Source organism: Neolamprologus brichardi, chromosome 11 (genome assembly GCF_056152115.1).
Source record: "Neolamprologus brichardi isolate AB-2024 chromosome 11, ASM5615211v1, whole genome shotgun sequence".
In the NCBI taxonomy this organism is placed as follows: domain Eukaryota; kingdom Metazoa; phylum Chordata; class Actinopteri; order Cichliformes; family Cichlidae; genus Neolamprologus; species Neolamprologus brichardi.
In genome coordinates, this window is record NC_142114.1 from 30163070 (window position 1) to 30179276 (window position 16207).

General features: G+C 39.6%; 1 protein-coding gene and 1 pseudogene across 1 annotated transcript; one reads left to right on the forward strand and one right to left on the reverse strand.

The window, feature by feature from the left end:
* Window positions 1-3282: 3282 nt before the first annotated feature.
* On the reverse strand, window positions 3283-16017 carry LOC118455930 (uncharacterized). The gene is made up of 5 exons (XM_087847864.1): window positions 15920-16017; window positions 11485-11844; window positions 10293-10562; window positions 3566-3619; window positions 3283-3439 (listed from the first exon to the last, which is right to left on the reverse strand). The coding sequence occupies exons 1-5, from the start codon at window positions 16011-16013 to the stop codon at window positions 3342-3344; spliced, it is 876 nt and encodes a 291-aa protein (XP_087703990.1). The 5' UTR covers window positions 16014-16017; the 3' UTR covers window positions 3283-3341.
* On the forward strand, window positions 6446-8360 carry LOC148100716 (uncharacterized; annotated as a pseudogene).
* Window positions 16018-16207: the final 190 nt, after the last annotated feature.

A 16207-nucleotide genomic window follows, 5' to 3' on the forward strand; every position in this document is an offset into this window, starting at 1 on the left:
TTGTTGCAGAGTGTCCATATTGTAAACAAACAAACAAAATAACGAAAGTATTTGGCATTGACGAACGAACTCCCCATCTGCCCGTGGATCATCAGTCCACTGCGCCGTTAAACCGAGGACTGACATCGCGCACACACTGCTTGTCTTTACCTCTTCAGAAAGTTTTGGCACCATTATCTCCCTGATGTGTGGGCGGCTGGGAATTTCATATCGCAGCTGGAGTATGCTGAGAAGACGGTGCAATCCTATGTTTTCCACGACCAGCATTGGCTGGTCATCCAGAGCGATAAAATGAGTCAGAGTCTCTGTTATTTTAACTACCCGTGGATTTTCTCTTGACATTTTTCATCGCTTTTCCAAAACCTGAGTTAAAGTTGGCTGTTCCACACTGCTGACATTTTGTTTAGCCTAGCTACAGCAGCCTCCAGTTTCTCTTTTTATCTGGAGCCGCCAGTCTCACTCGCCTAACCCTGTGCCTGTTTAGCGCGGGATGTCCCCCTAGTGGCCAATCTAAAAAACTACAACAGAAATGACAAGCCACCCTCTGATTAATGAAATAAGTTAGTATCGGTTCATGGTATCGGTTAACTTTTACGAGTATGAGTACACACACATTTTACAGTATCGGCCCCGATACCTGATGCCAGTATCGGTATCGGGGCATCCCTACAATTTACAAATGTGTTTATACTCTTAAAAAAACAAACAAAAACAAACATTTGTCAACTAAATTGGTTAAAATTCAAATGTAATCGAATACAAAAAAAGAAGGAAGCATTTCCTTCTTTACTGAAATAATTGGAATAATATTTCTTATTTCGTAAGACGTGTCGACTGAAGGTTTCTACTGGGAGAGTGCAAATGATTAAAATACACTTATCGGTCACTTCATTAGGTACACCTGTTTAGCTCCTCTGCAGTGTAAACAAACAGCCGATTACATGTCATTGACTCGGTGCATTTAGGCATGTAGACATGGCCAAGGCGACAGAAAGGTGACTGCTGGGATTGCCCAAAACAACCATCTCCAGTGTTTACAGGGAATGGTCTAAAAAGAGAGTGAGTGGCAGTTCTCTGGGAGAAGAGGTTTTGTTGTGGTCAGAGGAGAATAGTCAGACTGCTGCAGGAAGGCGACGATAAGTCACATATCCTCTCATAACAACCAAACTGTGCAAAAGTCTCTGAACCTTGAAGCAGATGGGCTTGTTACAGTTTTAGCAGGGCCTGAATGGGTACCCTGTACGTCCTGCCTTGAGGGTCACCTTTTCTGGGGCAGCTGGTTGTACTCAGCAAATACTCAGAGAGTACTTCAGGCCAGCGAAAGAAGAGCTGAGTGCCAGCTGTGCTGTGTGTGGCGGCTTCTTTCTGCTGGTCTGTGGAGAGGAGAGCGTGTGTTTTGGTGATTTAACATTTTTAACCTGCTTTTCTGTTTCATGACCAACTCGTTGATTTTCTTATTTTTCCTCTCTTTTATAGGAGACAGCGGTTTGTCCATCACTTTCAGTTTATTAGTAATCAAAATCTTCACTACTACTACTTTGCCTTCATGTCTCCCTTTTTCAACCCCGACACTATTTGTTACTTTCCCCACACCCGCTTGACCTTTTAGGGGAACATAAAAGGGTCACGGCAGCAGACGACCAGACAGAGTGTTGCTAAGAACATGCCTGCAGGGAAACGCAAGACTGTAAGATTCATAAATTCAAAGAAAAAAATAAGATCAAACAGAAAGAGGCTGACTCGTGTGACTGAATGGGCACAGAAAGGAAATATTTAGTCATCATAAGTCTCCAAATGTTGAAGCGAACAGCAGGCGAGGTCCTTATTTGTCATTCACAGCTCAGAAGTGACAACCACACGGAAAGTGTTGTTGAAAATCAATCCAAGCTGCGTGTTGTTGAAACGACCGTTGGTGGGACCTTTTAGCTGTCACAGCTTCACTGAGGTGTTTAACAGCTCAGACGTGGTTTTAATATTCATGTTAGAGATTCAGTTACAATAAAATGTATTTCTAACAGTATTTTTAACGGTTTCTGGGCTGAAGCATCCTTTCAACACGCTGCAGGGTTTCTCTTCTTTTTTGAAAGTCCCCAAAATACTGTTAAGCTGTCATTTTACCTCTCTGTGCATCTTTATCAACACTGTGTTTGTTCTTTTAATGCTTCAGTAATAAATCCCTGTCGGGGCAGCTGAGATTTCAGTGGAGATGAAACTCGAGATGCTGGTTTTTGATAATCCAGACTACGCAGCAACGTATGAATGACTAACGTCACCTGAGACGTTAAAATTACAAGAAATGTTTCAGTTCACAAAGAAGAAACTCTGAGTGTAATCGTAACGATGGTTTTATACCTGTGAGGAGCCAGGAAAAGTGGCACCTGTGGAGGAAGTGACAGCTAACAAAACAAAACACATTTCTGATGAAAGAGGAACCAGAACAAAGTTTTACAGCAAAACCTTTCAAAATAAAATGCACAAAAGACAAACAAAGACCTGTAAAAATCACGGTTTATTCACATATTATAGTTAGATTAATAATTCATTCCATTAGTAATGCATGTAAACATTATTACATTAATAAAGATCCCATGTATGTAGGAGTTAGAGCCATAGCTGATAGGTAGATGTTGTCCCTGGTTAAGCTTTTAAGGTACAACACGCTAATACAAACCAGGAGCATCTAAGAAACAGAAACGTGCGCTTTAAGGTGCTTATTGTAAAAACTCTGCGTTTAAAATGAACTGAAGCTGTTAGTAGAATTTAATGAAGTAGCCGCCGTGTCTTTATGTCAGCATAGTGTCTCAAACAGATATTATCTCGAGGTAAAGACATGGCTGAGCTGTCCTGGCTGACTTTGACATCTAATACTTTTATTTCTGGTGTTTTATTGTGAAGCACTTTGTGATTTTTATCTGTGAAACGTTTGACATGAGTCAGTTTTACTTACTGATGTACTGTAATATCAGTTTTTGTGAAAGAATAGTGTGGTGAGTTAGCTGAACCTTTATTTAAAGGCAGCTCTTCAACAGTAAACCATCATTTACAATGGCGGCTTGGCAAAGGGAAAAAAACCAGGGTGGAGCCCCCTGGTGGTGAACATTTCAGTTAAATTTTGCAGCGTTTTTTGTTTGTTTTTGTAGTTCGTTCTCTCAATAGTTACCACTTTAATGTCTTTTGTTACCTTGATGTGTTTCTAAAAGTTGAGTGATGAGGAAACTGATAAATATTTGCAGCCTTTTATCGCTGGTAAATCTTTACTAAATATTTCTGATTATTTCCGGACAGACTGGATCTCCACAGCTGCATCTCCGCTTCTCCATTCCAGCCAGATGCTGATAAAGTCATCTGCACATCAGCATGGCGCTCAACAGACCTATGAGGACGGTGACAGGCACCAGGAGGAGGGCCACGTACAAGAACCACGGCTCTGGATACACGCCTGAAATCAAAACGCACAAAAGCCTTTGTGTGAAGTTTGATCCCAGTATCAATAACACACGAGTGCAGTGTTGGAGTCCTTTTTCCAGTAAGAGCAAATTTCTAGAAGCTTAAATGACAAACTCACCATGACGCACTGATGAACATGTAGTGGACTCATTTTTATCACCACCTCCAACTTCTGAAACCAATGAGAAAAAAAACATTCACGATTAAACAGGTTTCCTCTTCAAAGATACATATTGTACATGAAATCAGTTTAAACGCCTCGGAGTGAATGTCAACATAGGGAGAAAGAAAGACCTTTCATGGACTTTATGTCCAAAAAAATCTGTACTGTGTTGAAGAGACAGCGCCTGAAGTTGTTAGAGAGCCAGGCTGTACTTTTGTGTAATATCAACATTGTACCACAAGATGGCGAAGTGAGTCAGTCAGGCTAGTTGTTTAGGTAAGCATACTAAAACATACCTGTAGTTACTTCTTTCCTAGTCTTTAGACACTTTACTTAAATAACCACTGAAGAGGTTGAGCAAAGGGGTTCAAAAACTTGCTAAATTTACCATAAGGTAAAAGTTTCTGAAAAACATTTAGTAAATCTACAAAGATTTAATGGCCAGTTTATGAAAAGAAAACTTGTGACTATATGAGAAAAAATGTCAAATTTATAAGAAAAGCTACACCAAAATAAAATAAAAGCAGACGACCTGCTGTGCCGTCTGAAAAAGCACGACAATCACATCATTAAGGAATTATTAGCTCATGTTCATTCAACGAAGTCATCTTAACTACAACAATATAACATGATATATCAATAAATTAAAGTAAGAAATACCAAAAACTTTAATAAACTGTAGAAAGTATAAAGTCCAGATTTCAGACACACAGCTGCTGTGCCCCTAAAAAAACATTTTAGCTCATCTTTTAAAGAAGTGGAAGCGAACAGAGTCGTGCAAGAAAATCTCACACAGAAATTCAGGGTTTTTCTTATTTGTTAAAAAATTCTGTTAAAAAAATTCTGTAAAGCTTAATTTGTACTGTTCAAAATCTGCAGTGTCATTGATTCCTATCAGGAGGAAGATGATTAATCTGATGATTGACTCAATCAGAGGTCACTATAATCAATATTGAATCGGTGTGCAACTTTGCCAAAACAATGTGGGACTCTGGAGTGTTTTCACACCAGCCTATTAATCAACCAAAGACCCAGACAGACTTTTAATTCATTTGAAAGCCTGATGCTTAGCCTCGTCCACCCCAGCTGTGAAACTCAGAAACCAGTCTTACTTGTTATCATCTATCGTCCACCTGGGCCTTACACAGAGTTTCTGTCTGATTTCTCAGACTTTATATCTAATTTAGTTCTGAGCTCAGATAAAATAATTGAGTCATTCCATGAAAATGGCACAATTTGAGTCCCTCTCACCTCTTATGGCGTATTTCATCTATTTGGTCGCCAAACTTTCAATTTAAACAGCTTTACATATATATTAAAATGTACCCTTTAATACAGTGTAAAAAAATGAACTAATTTTTTATCTTTTTATGGGAAATAATACAGTTTTTTCATTTGACACCACCTATTTTGTCATGTCCCTCATGGCCTTGATGAAAGTTTACTTTGAAAATACCAAATAAAACTTTTTAAAAAGTCAATAAATTTTGATATCAACCTAAACATCTATTTGTGCTCTTTTGTTGTTACTATTTGTTTTTTTCAAATTTAATTGTTAATTATTCATTAAAATCACAATTATTTCTGTACCTGAGTAACCCCTCAACCCCGTTACACGAATGATCCTACCCCCATAAATACAATGGTGTGATCCAGAATTCCATATACATCAGGAAGTGACATCACTGAAGTCTTTTGGACAACAGGACCACAGAGACAGGCAAGTTGCTCCCATCTTTTCCTTTATTTTAGTCATTTATCTTGTGATATTGTGGTCGTCAACCTCAATGACTCAACACCGTAACATGAAAAAAAGATAGAAAACTATTACTTATGAAAACGTTTTTTGTTAGTTCATGAATATATGGTGATTTTGAATTTCATGCATGCCATGTGCTCTCTGTCTGGTATTCACTATATTGAGCAGCGGCCAGTTTGTGCAAAAATCTCAACCCCGTCACACTCAACCCTGTTATGTTTTTGATTGTAACGGGGTTGTGAGATTGTGATGGGGTTGAGATTTTAATACTTTGGTTGTTAAGTTATCCAATTATTTAAATTAATTATTATTATATTCAATCACCATTTTTATACTGCATGCATGCTGAATGTGATTTATGTTACATGTTAAGGATGCAAGTAAGATGGCACCAACAACAGCAGCAGAAAGGCAAAGGAAGTATCGGGAACGCCTTAAAGCTGATCCTGAAAGAAGGGAGAGATACCTGCAGAGTGAGCGTGAGAGATGGAGAAAGAATGTAGAGGCAGGGAAGAAGAAAGCAATTAATGAACTGAGTAAAAGAGAACAGCATAAGAAAAGAAAAATGTGGAGAGCAGCTTACCATAGGAGCAAGGAGAGGAAAGAAGTGCTCAAGAACATTAGCACTCCTCCACAGAGTCCTGATCAGGGAGATCACCCAGAGCAGCCTTCACAGCCAAGATCTTCAAGGTTAGGGCAATGGGTAGTATAACTATAACAGTGTTATAGTGAAAATGTCATTTTATGTCACTTTCACAATGTCATTTTAGAAACAGGGAGGGCAGGAGGAAACGGCATAATTTTCCACACCCAAATCAACTTTTATTGTTTTATTTTATAGGCAACGTCTGGTGGCTCGGAAAAAGTACAGAACAGAAAAAAATAAACTCAAGAGGCAAATAGCGGAACTCCAGGAAAAACTTGAAAAAGAAAGAAAAAGCAAAGAAAAATACAAAAAAAGGTGCCAACGTTCAAAGAAATTTTCGGATTCCCCACAGTCGAAAATAACACGACTCACTTCAAATTGCTTCGTTAACCCCCAAATAAAAAAAAACCTTACTTTTCCATGAATCACTCATTGAAGATATTAGGAATAAATACAAAAAAGCCACCAAGGACAGAGAAAGGCAACTGATTGCCAAAGTTGCGACAGGGAGAATTATAAAAAAATACAGGTTGCAAAAGTTTGCAAGTGACTCCCTCGGATTTTCAAACAAGAATTTTAGACATCATGACAGTCTTAATTTTGAAAGAAAGATGACCAGCAGGTTCACTGAAGACTTCAAAAAAAGAATCAAGGCGTTCTATCTCAGGGATGACGTGAGTAGAATGACCACAGGAACCAAACAAACACTCACAAAGGACAAATTAAAAATGCAGAAGAGGTTCCTGATGGACACGATAGAAAATATCCACAGAAGGTTTTTGGCAGAAAACCCAGACCAGATGATATCCTATTCCCTTTTCTGTCATCTTCGCCCCTTTTGGGTTGTGAATCCAACACTCTCTGAACGTGACACATGCATGTGTAAGTTGCATGAAAATCTCAGCTTTCTGGCAGTGAAGCTCCGTCAGTTGAAACTCATTGAGACTGCCAACATTGAAGAGTTGATAGAGAAGGTTTGCTGCAACTCATCCAGCAAGAGTTGTATGTATGGAGAGTGTGCCCATTGCAAGGACAAAACTGTCCACATCACAAGTGCATACAACAGCACCGCAACCACATCATTTACCCAGTGGGTGATAGAGGAAAAGGAGATAGACAAAAAGGGAGAAAAGGCAACTGTCAAGGTGACAGTCAAGAAATCTGTGGAGGGCACACAAGAGGACCTCATTGAGCTCTTCCAGAGCTTTGTAAAGAAATTTAAAATGCATCACTTTAATATCAAGCAGCAGTATGCCTTCTGCCGTGAGCTGAAGAACAACATGTCAGGGGACGAGGCTTTGATACATGTTGACTTCTCAGAAAACTACAGCTGTAAATACAGTTCTCAAGTTCAGGCGGTCCACTTTGGGGCTTCACATCAGCAGGCCACCCTTCATACTGGTGTGTTGTATGTTGGTGGACTCTCAGAGCCTGTGAGCTTTAGCACCATCTCTCCCAGTAGACATAAAGGCCCTCCAGCAATATGGCAGCACCTAAATCCTGTGCTAGATTACCTTCAAGGCCAACATCCACAAGTGTCTGTGCTGCACTTTTTAAGCGACGGACCCTGTATGCAATACAAACAACGAGGAAACTTCTACCTTTTCACTACAGAACTGGACAGAAGAGGATTCAAGGCTGGTTCTTGGAATTTTTTTGAGGCTAGTCATGGAAAAGGAGCACCAGATGGTGTCGGGGGAGCCTTAAAAAGAGCAGCTGACATGATGGTAGCAAAGGGGCATGACATCCCAGATGCAGAAGAGTTATTCAGGGCCTTGTCTGAAACAAACACAAGTGTGAAACTGTTCTTTGTGAAAAGTGAAGATGTTGAGGAAGCTATGGAGAAAATGCCGAAGCAGATACCAGCTGTTCCTGGAACCATGAGAATTCACCAGGTCGTTACTGTAGCTCCAGGAGAACTGATGGTTCGTGATGTAAGCTGCATGTGCACAACACGGAAGCAGTTTAACTGCAAGTGCTTCAACACCAAGTGTTTCACTTTTGGCCAGAAGATAGAAACGGCTGTATCACAGACAGGCAGTGGGGGGAATCCAGAAAAAGAAATCCAGTGGGAAAGTCCAGAGCTGATTGGTAAATGGTGTATTCTCAGATATGATGATGATTTATATCCAGGCATCATTCTAAAAATACAAACAACACAAGTCCAGGTCAAATGCATGCATCGTGTTGGGTTAAACCGATTCTTCTGGCCGCATAAGGATGATATCCTCTGGTACCTGTTTGATGATGTCCTTGAACTCATTCCACCCCCACGGGCTGTGACAAAGCACCATGTGGAAGTCTTGAAAGAGGTGTGGAACCGACTCACAAGATGAATTCATAAAACAACCGTCACATTCATGATTATATACAGACACACTGATGCAGGCACACACATGCAAAAACACTCTGACATGGACACAGGCACTGATACAGACAGACACATTGAAATCGTTAACTGATTATTATTGTTATTAGTTCAACCAGTTCATCAAGTTTAATTGTATGTTATCGGAGCAAGGATGAGGTGACTTTTAGCACACCTCATGAGGCTCTCTTATGCCTAGACACACACACACACACACACGCATTATGTTACATTTGAGCAATTCACTTCACAATGTTTGCTAGTTGTTAATGTGCTGTTGTGGTTGTTTTTACTTGAGATTAATAAAACTTGATTCTACGGTAATTTGTATCTGGTGTCCTTCCTATGGTTACAAAGTGAGATATAATGCTAATGGAAAGCCCTGTACATTGAATTTAAGAGTAAACAACTGTTTATATGTAAAGCTGTATTTGTCTCTTCAACCCTGTTACCATCTTCAACCCTGTTATGCTAGTCTCAACCCCGTCACACCTACATTTTCATATATAATTTTCTTAAAATGTTGAAAAAATAATTTAATGTTTGCTGATTTCTGTCTAAAATATTGAGCGCTATCATCTGATCATTGATTTAGATTACAATTCTTAGTTAAACTAAATTTTTGATGAAAAATGAAAAGATTGCTTTCACTCATTAGTTACATTTCAGGATTTAAAAGGGTAAAAATGTGTGATTTTATGTCATATTTCTATGTAAAATTATTGAATTAGTATGGGGGACATCTAACTAATGTAAACATATTGATTTCTTTAGAAATACATTTTATGATAATATTCAGAGAGCCTCCAAAATGTCCATAACAGGGTTGAAGAATTACAGTCACTACATCTTAAAAATATGATCAATAATAAAAGAAAACTAATGCCTGAGATGGGAAAATACATTTTTCTGATAGTTAAATATATCCTTAATGATGTGGGATATACATATAAATAATACATTTTGGTAAAAAATGTGAAAATATCCAAGTCCAATTTTAGCTATTCTCGTGGAATGACTCAATTATTGTGGGTGATTTTAACATCCATGTTGATGCTAAAAATGACAGCCTCAACATGGCATTTAATCTGTTATTAGACTCAATTGGTTTCTCTCAAAATGTAAAAGAACCCACCCACCACTTTAATCACACTCTAGATCTTGTTTTAACATGTGGCATAGAAACTGAACATTTAACAGTGTTTCCTGAAAACCCTCTCCTGTCTGATCATTTCCTGATAACATTTTCATTTACAATAATTGATTACACAGCAGTTGAGAGTAGACGTTTATCACAGTAGATGTCTTTCTGAAAGCGCTGTAACTAAGTTTAAGAATATAATCCACCCACTGTTATCATCTTCAGTGCCCTTAGACTCTTTTTGTCCAATCGATCTTTCTGAGTTAACTTCAATAATTACTTCCTCCAAACCATCAACGTGTCTTTTAGACCCCATTCCTACAAAACTGCTCAAAGAAGTCCTGCCATTAATTAATTCTTCAATCTTAAATATGATCAACCTATCTCTAATAATCGGCTATGTACCACAGGCCTTCAAGCTGGCTGTAGTTAAACCTTTACTCAAAAAGCATCTCTAGACCCAGCAGTCTTAGCTAATTATAGGCCAATCTCCAACCTTCCTTTATATCAAACATCCTTGAAAGAAGTTGTCAAACAGCTAACAGATCATCTGCAGAGGCTTATTTGAAGAGTTTCTGTCACTTTTCTCACTCACTATGTGTTAATAGACCTCTCTGCACTGAATCACACTTGTCATTAACCTCTGTCTCTCTTCCACAGCATGTCTTTTGTCCTGTCTTCCTTCTCTCACCCCAACTGGTTGCAGCAGATGGCCGTTAGCAGCAGTGTTGTGATTTGGTGCTGTATAAATAAAATTGAATTGATTACCAGACAGGTTGCTGTGGAAGATGCTCTTTGTAATCACGTCATCCCTCAGGTGCAGCTGGCACTCGTATTTCCCACGCGACCACAGAGGTACAGTCTCAGAGAGAGTGACATACGGCAGAGCGGCGTCGGCGTCTCCTGGAGCTGAGGTAACATTTCGGAGTCGACGGCCATTGTGAAAAATGTGCAAAGAAAATCCAGCATCCCGCGTCACGCTGACCTCACAGCCTAGCATGCAGGGAGCGTATTTGGTGACATTAAAGACCATGGTGCCTGAAACAAGAGACACACGTACAGCACGGTCATAGACACACATATTTTTATAAAATTCTTTCAGAACTTCGGGTTTAATCACTGGAGCAAGAAGTATTTAACATAAATAATAAATTTATTCACTAATTTAAAGTTTTTTTTCAAACAATATCGAACTGGATGTCAGCTCTAGTTTAATTCCTTTTTCATGTGAATCTTTTTACACACGTCGCCTTTCCCTCATTGTTTTTCTTTCTGTGTTTTTACCTTCATACTCTAAATAACTCAAGTGCCCATTGTAATCCTACTAATCTAAATGTAATGATCAATCATCACCTATCATTAATTTTGCCCACATCTTACCATCCAGGTGCAGCTGCTTCTGTCATTAGATGATTAGGATGACCGTGTTTCAGAGATTTAGACTCAGCTTTAACAGCCCCCACGGGCCTTATGTTTGACACCGCTGTTTTAATTACGTTTTAGGAAACTCTGGGAGATATTGGCATCTTTTGGTTCAGGTACAGACTATTTGTCTGCTGGATATGGTCTCATGGATCAGTTGAAACATTTTGTCAAAAATACAGTAAAAATACTGTGAATCAGGAGACGACATCACACGCATGATTAATAAACTGTAATTCTATCTTGCATAGTGATAGATCATTTGTGAGGGGATTTCTGTTTGGTGACAGGAAATCAGAGCAAATATTTCACAGCTTTTCTGCAGACTGCTCTGTAGGTCTGCAGAGGAAACTGTTCACGTGCCACAGAGGGCTGTTCTGTCCTCCTGACACAGTCTAATGTAATCTAACCCCTGACCTTTAACCTTAAACCTCCTCTCTGTCAGCCAAACTCTGCAGAACAAGAGTCAGTAGATGTGAATACTGTGAAATGTGAAGCAATAAACAAAAAAACAACAAATCTTCTGCCTTGTATTTACCGTAAACCACAAGGGAAGTTGTGTCCCCCTTCTGCCTAAAATTTCCATTCCTCTCTGTGTGAAGCGAGAGCTTGCACCGGTACTTCCCGCTGTCAGCCCACTGCACACTTTTCAGAATCATCGACTTGTTTGTTGACGTCCCGTTATTGTCCAGAAGGGTTGCACGGCTATTGTTCGGGGTCTGTGAGGGGATCAACCGTATGAAATCAGCAGCCATCTCGTTTAACTTCCACCAGTAGAGGATGGGCTGGGACAGGAGCTTCTCATCTTGCAGCCGGAGCTCACAGGGCATGATGACATCCTGACCCAGAGCTGCAGAGAGCACAGCAGGCTGGTGAACAGTGACCAAAGAGAAAGCACCTGAAAGACAGCCAGTAAACATGAACTGTCAAAAACAACTTTATTGATACAGCACCGTTAAAAACAGTGTTTACAGCATGCTTTAGAAAACAGGAAGTTGTGATGTCCAAGAGCAGTGTGACACAAAAATGCCCTCTTCCTCTTTAAACCTGTGTTTGGTTGTGGATACACTGACAGCAGCACAGACACACAAACCAACGACCACACTGTTTTATTATTTGCGGCTGTGGTCATCACTGGGCTATTTTACCAACCAATGTGTAGCTTCATACGAAGAACCACTTCTGTCTTGTGGTCATGGGACAGCTGGAGTACAGCCTTCTCCTCAAGTTTCATACCTCCGTGTCTGAAAAACGAGTGCGGCTGAAATTCACAGGCTTTACAGAAAGTATGTGACTCATAAGGGAATGTTTTAAAACTGTTTCTCTGCAGTTACTGGATGCAAAGGTTATAATAAGGAAGGGTCAGCTTTAAACGGAGTCAGGGACTAAACTTACAGTACTGGGTTTTTCCACATTTTAAGTTTCTGTTTAGTGAGCCACTCGAGGGCCACTGTTGTTTCAGGGACCCAAATGCACAAGGAGAAGTAGCTGCCCTTTGATTGAGGCTGATGCAGAACACAAAACACTAGCAAAGTCCAAAAGATCAAATCCAAGCAGGCATGAGGAGCACAACTGAGGAGCATAGAAGACGTGTTGACCATGCAGGAAAGATTGGAGGAGGCGTTAGACACAGGAGAGAAAGGCAGGTGAAACTAATCAAGAAAATCAGAAACACAAGGAAAACTAATGCAAGGCATGAAAATATGAACAAATTTCAAAGTAAAACAGAAAATAAGGAGAAGTTAGATCGACAGGAATACTAACGCGTCAAAGACAAGAGATGACTGAAGCAAGACATGAAGGAGAGCAGAAAAATAGCGAAATTAAAAACAGGAATCAAAAACAGAAACACGAAATCCTAGAAGCAAATCCAGGTCGCAGGAAACATTATGGTTTGGATTAAAACACATCCTTTAACAACAGCAACCTTCTTAGTGGAACTTTCAGTTTCATCCATTAACTCCAAATCACAACAACAGTTACCTCGACGTGTTTTATATTGTATGTAATTAGAACAAAATATCAGCAACAACCCCTATAAACAAGCACTTGGTGACAGCAGGAAGGAAAAACTTCCTTTTAACAGGAAGAAACCTCCGGCTGCAACTGGTTGAGTGAGAGCAGAGATACAGGACAAAAGACAACGCTGATACCTGCAAATGATTAAATACAGTAGTACAAACACACGACAGGCAGACTCAAATGACATCATGTATGTAATGAGAACAGAGGAGGCTGTTTTATCTTTAAAATTCTTTACTGATATAAACATTTAGTCTGTAATGATGGTGAGAAGAAGAGGTGACAGTGCATAAAAGTTTTCCTGCAGATGAATGAAGGTAAAGTAGAAACCAGAACAGTCGTGAGGGTCGCCTGCTGGTCACGCTTCAAGAACTTAAACAAGAAGTGACACAGAGGAATTTTCTTTAAAAATCCCTGAAAGAAGAACTTTGGGAAGACGTTATTTTTAGTGGATCTGCATCATTCGCTTCTATTTTCACTTCCCCCAAAAATATGTACAGTATACACCAACATTTCCCATCAGCCAAATTCAAGCGCAAAAACTGTTGAAAGTGACAAAAACAACTAATCAGCATAAACATAAACAACAAGTTACTTTTCATATTCTAACAGAAGAGACCGTGATGCTGGTACAGCACTCTCCTTTATGTCTTTGTGCTTAACTCAAGTTTAAGTCTGGGACCTGCATCAAAAGCAGTTTGGAAGAACAACTCTTCTTGCTAAATGTTTCAGTTAGAAACATTAGCTTTCATCCTCTTACAGTTATAGGAGTGGTTAACCTCTTAATATGCACCAACACTCTTGTGTTAGGGCTGGGCTGCATTTGCCTCACAATCTAAACAAAGATAATGATGCATGTTTCTCGTGGTTCTCAGCGTCCTACTGGTTGTGCTTTGATATTGCATTGATATGCATTTTTGACTTTGCTCTCTAAGAGAGACCAGTGCTCGGTCTTTCTTTTAACAGATTTGTAGCTCATTAGAATTTAAACTGCTGGCAGTAAGTCAGGAAGTTCACTGAATTGCTGAATGTGTGTAATTCCCATCACAGCTGCACAAGTGAAACTTTCTAATCTCATCCGATCTGAGCAAGCTGTGTTTTTCCGAAAAAAACACACTGAAGCAGAAACACACCTCTATGCTGATGATACTGATATTTATGCACGCGCTCCCTCTGTGCTGCAGGCGGAGCTTCAGACTGAATATCACTCACAAACGTAAACATTTATGGTGTACTCGAAAGCTCATCTACAGCACTGTGCTGACTTAGCAGTTTTACATCTGATACCAAAGGGTGTACAAGTATACAAGAACTTGAGAATATGGATGGATGACAAGCTTTTCTTGAACTTGTTTCTTTTAACCCTCTGATATGTTATGGTGGTTTATCTCGTCATTCAGTGTTCATGCCTTTCTGTCTTTAATTAAAAGTCTCTTTTTCATGAATTGGGTGGATTATCATCACAGACTGCTCACAAGAAACAGTGTGGTACATGTGTACCTGTGAAACAGTGTCTCAGCTACACTCCCCCAAACAGTTGCTTTTTAACATTTCTGGCTGTTTGGAAATCGTTATGTTCGGGCCTGCTGCTGGGTCAGCACACTGGCAGCAGATGGCCCCGCCCCTCCCTGAGCCTGGCTCTGCCGGAGGTTTCTTCCTGTTAAAAGGGAGTTTTTTCTTCCCACTGTCGCCAAAGTGCTGCTCATAGGGGGTTATATGATTGTTGGGTTTTTCTCTGTATGTGTTATTGTAGGCTCTACTGTACAATATAAAGCACATTGAGGCGACTGTTGTTGTGATTTGGCGCTATTTAAATAAATTTGAATTGAATTTCATATTTTTTAATCTAATGTACTTTGCAGAAGGATCTGATCTGGAGCTTATATCCCAGCGGCACTTCCTTTTTACATACAGATAAATATAATAGATAAAAGCTGACGTGTTTATGTGGCTTAAAATGACAACTTTTGAGTTTGTGTTTTAACATTAGCTGTTAGCTTAGACAGAATGAATGAGTGTATCCCTGCATGTTTGCTAACAGCTGGGATTCTGATTGTTTTAGGAGGTAATTCAGTATCTGACACAGCATTTATGTTACAGTTACCTTTAACATTGAACATGTAACAGTTTAGAACTGTCCACACATTTGTTAAGGTTTTGAGACTGTGGTCATGCAGGCTTCAGCCACTCATTGATGATAAGCATCATGTCTGTACCAACAAAACGAAACGATTCCAGCATGGTTGCATTTTAATTTGTGAATTGTTGTTGTTAAGGTTTACTTTATCAGTTCCCGAGAAACGATTACATGTTTCAGCTGGTTGGCACCGGCAGAGATTTTACATCTGTCTGTTTAAACCACAGGAAGAGGTAACCTCAGTACTTTGTGTTACCTTGTAGCTAGTCATCGACATCTTCAGAGAGGAAATGGGTCAACTAAGGTAAAATCTTTGCAGCTCCTTAAAAATATATATTTTAAAGAGTTCTGAAACAAATGCAGAGAAAGATTCAGAGAATGAGCTCTAAATCTAAAAAAGAGCAAGCTAAGAAGTCACATAGATTCATTCACTACAAGCTTTTTATGTGAATAATAAATAAAGTTAGAAAAAAATGGGCTGAAAATTAGTTCTGCCCCTCACTGCAGAGGGAAAGATCATAAAAAACATGACAGACTCTAGATGTTGGAGTCCATGATCCAAATTATTCTCTTTATTCATGACGAGTTAAGATGTCTCCATTCAGGACAGACTTTTATTGTGAAGGGTCACATTTCTGCCAGTATCTTTGAGGTTTAACACTGAAATGCTCGCAGCTTCTTAAATTTATGACAACTGAAATGTCAGATCGCCAGAAACCAAATCAGAAATACGTTCATGAATATTTCAAGCGACGGTTCAGGATCCTCATCACAAAAATAACACAAAATTTAACAAAATAAAACAAACATGTACCTGAGAGCACAAAGCAGAGAATAATCCATGATGTCCTCCCCCATTTTGACAAATTCAAGCTACGATGACGCTCACACGAAACAACGCTTGACATGTTTCCTGACTGAAACCACAGGATAAAGATTTCCTACTGCGAGAGCGCGCAGATTAAATACTCCAGGGTGGGGTGTGTGTGTGTGTGTGTGGGGGGGGGGGGGGGGGGGGGGGGGGGGGTATCACTTCCTCCCAGCATAACGAATCTGTGTGGGGTACAAAACAAAGTTTGCAGCAGCAGGTTGCTGCCCAACA

Coding starts and splice junctions, on each gene's coding strand:
- LOC118455930 (XM_087847864.1), bottom strand. CDS start 16,013: ATGTCAAGCGTTGTTTCGTGTGAGCGTCATCGTAGCTTGAATTTGTCA. Junction 10,563..11,484: donor AACTTCCCTTGTGGTTTACG/GTAAATACAAGG, acceptor CTCTTGTTTCAG/GCACCATGGTCTTTAATGTC. Junction 3,620..10,292: donor CTTCCACAGCAACCTGTCTG/GTAATCAATTCA, acceptor CATTGGTTTCAG/AAGTTGGAGGTGGTGATAAA.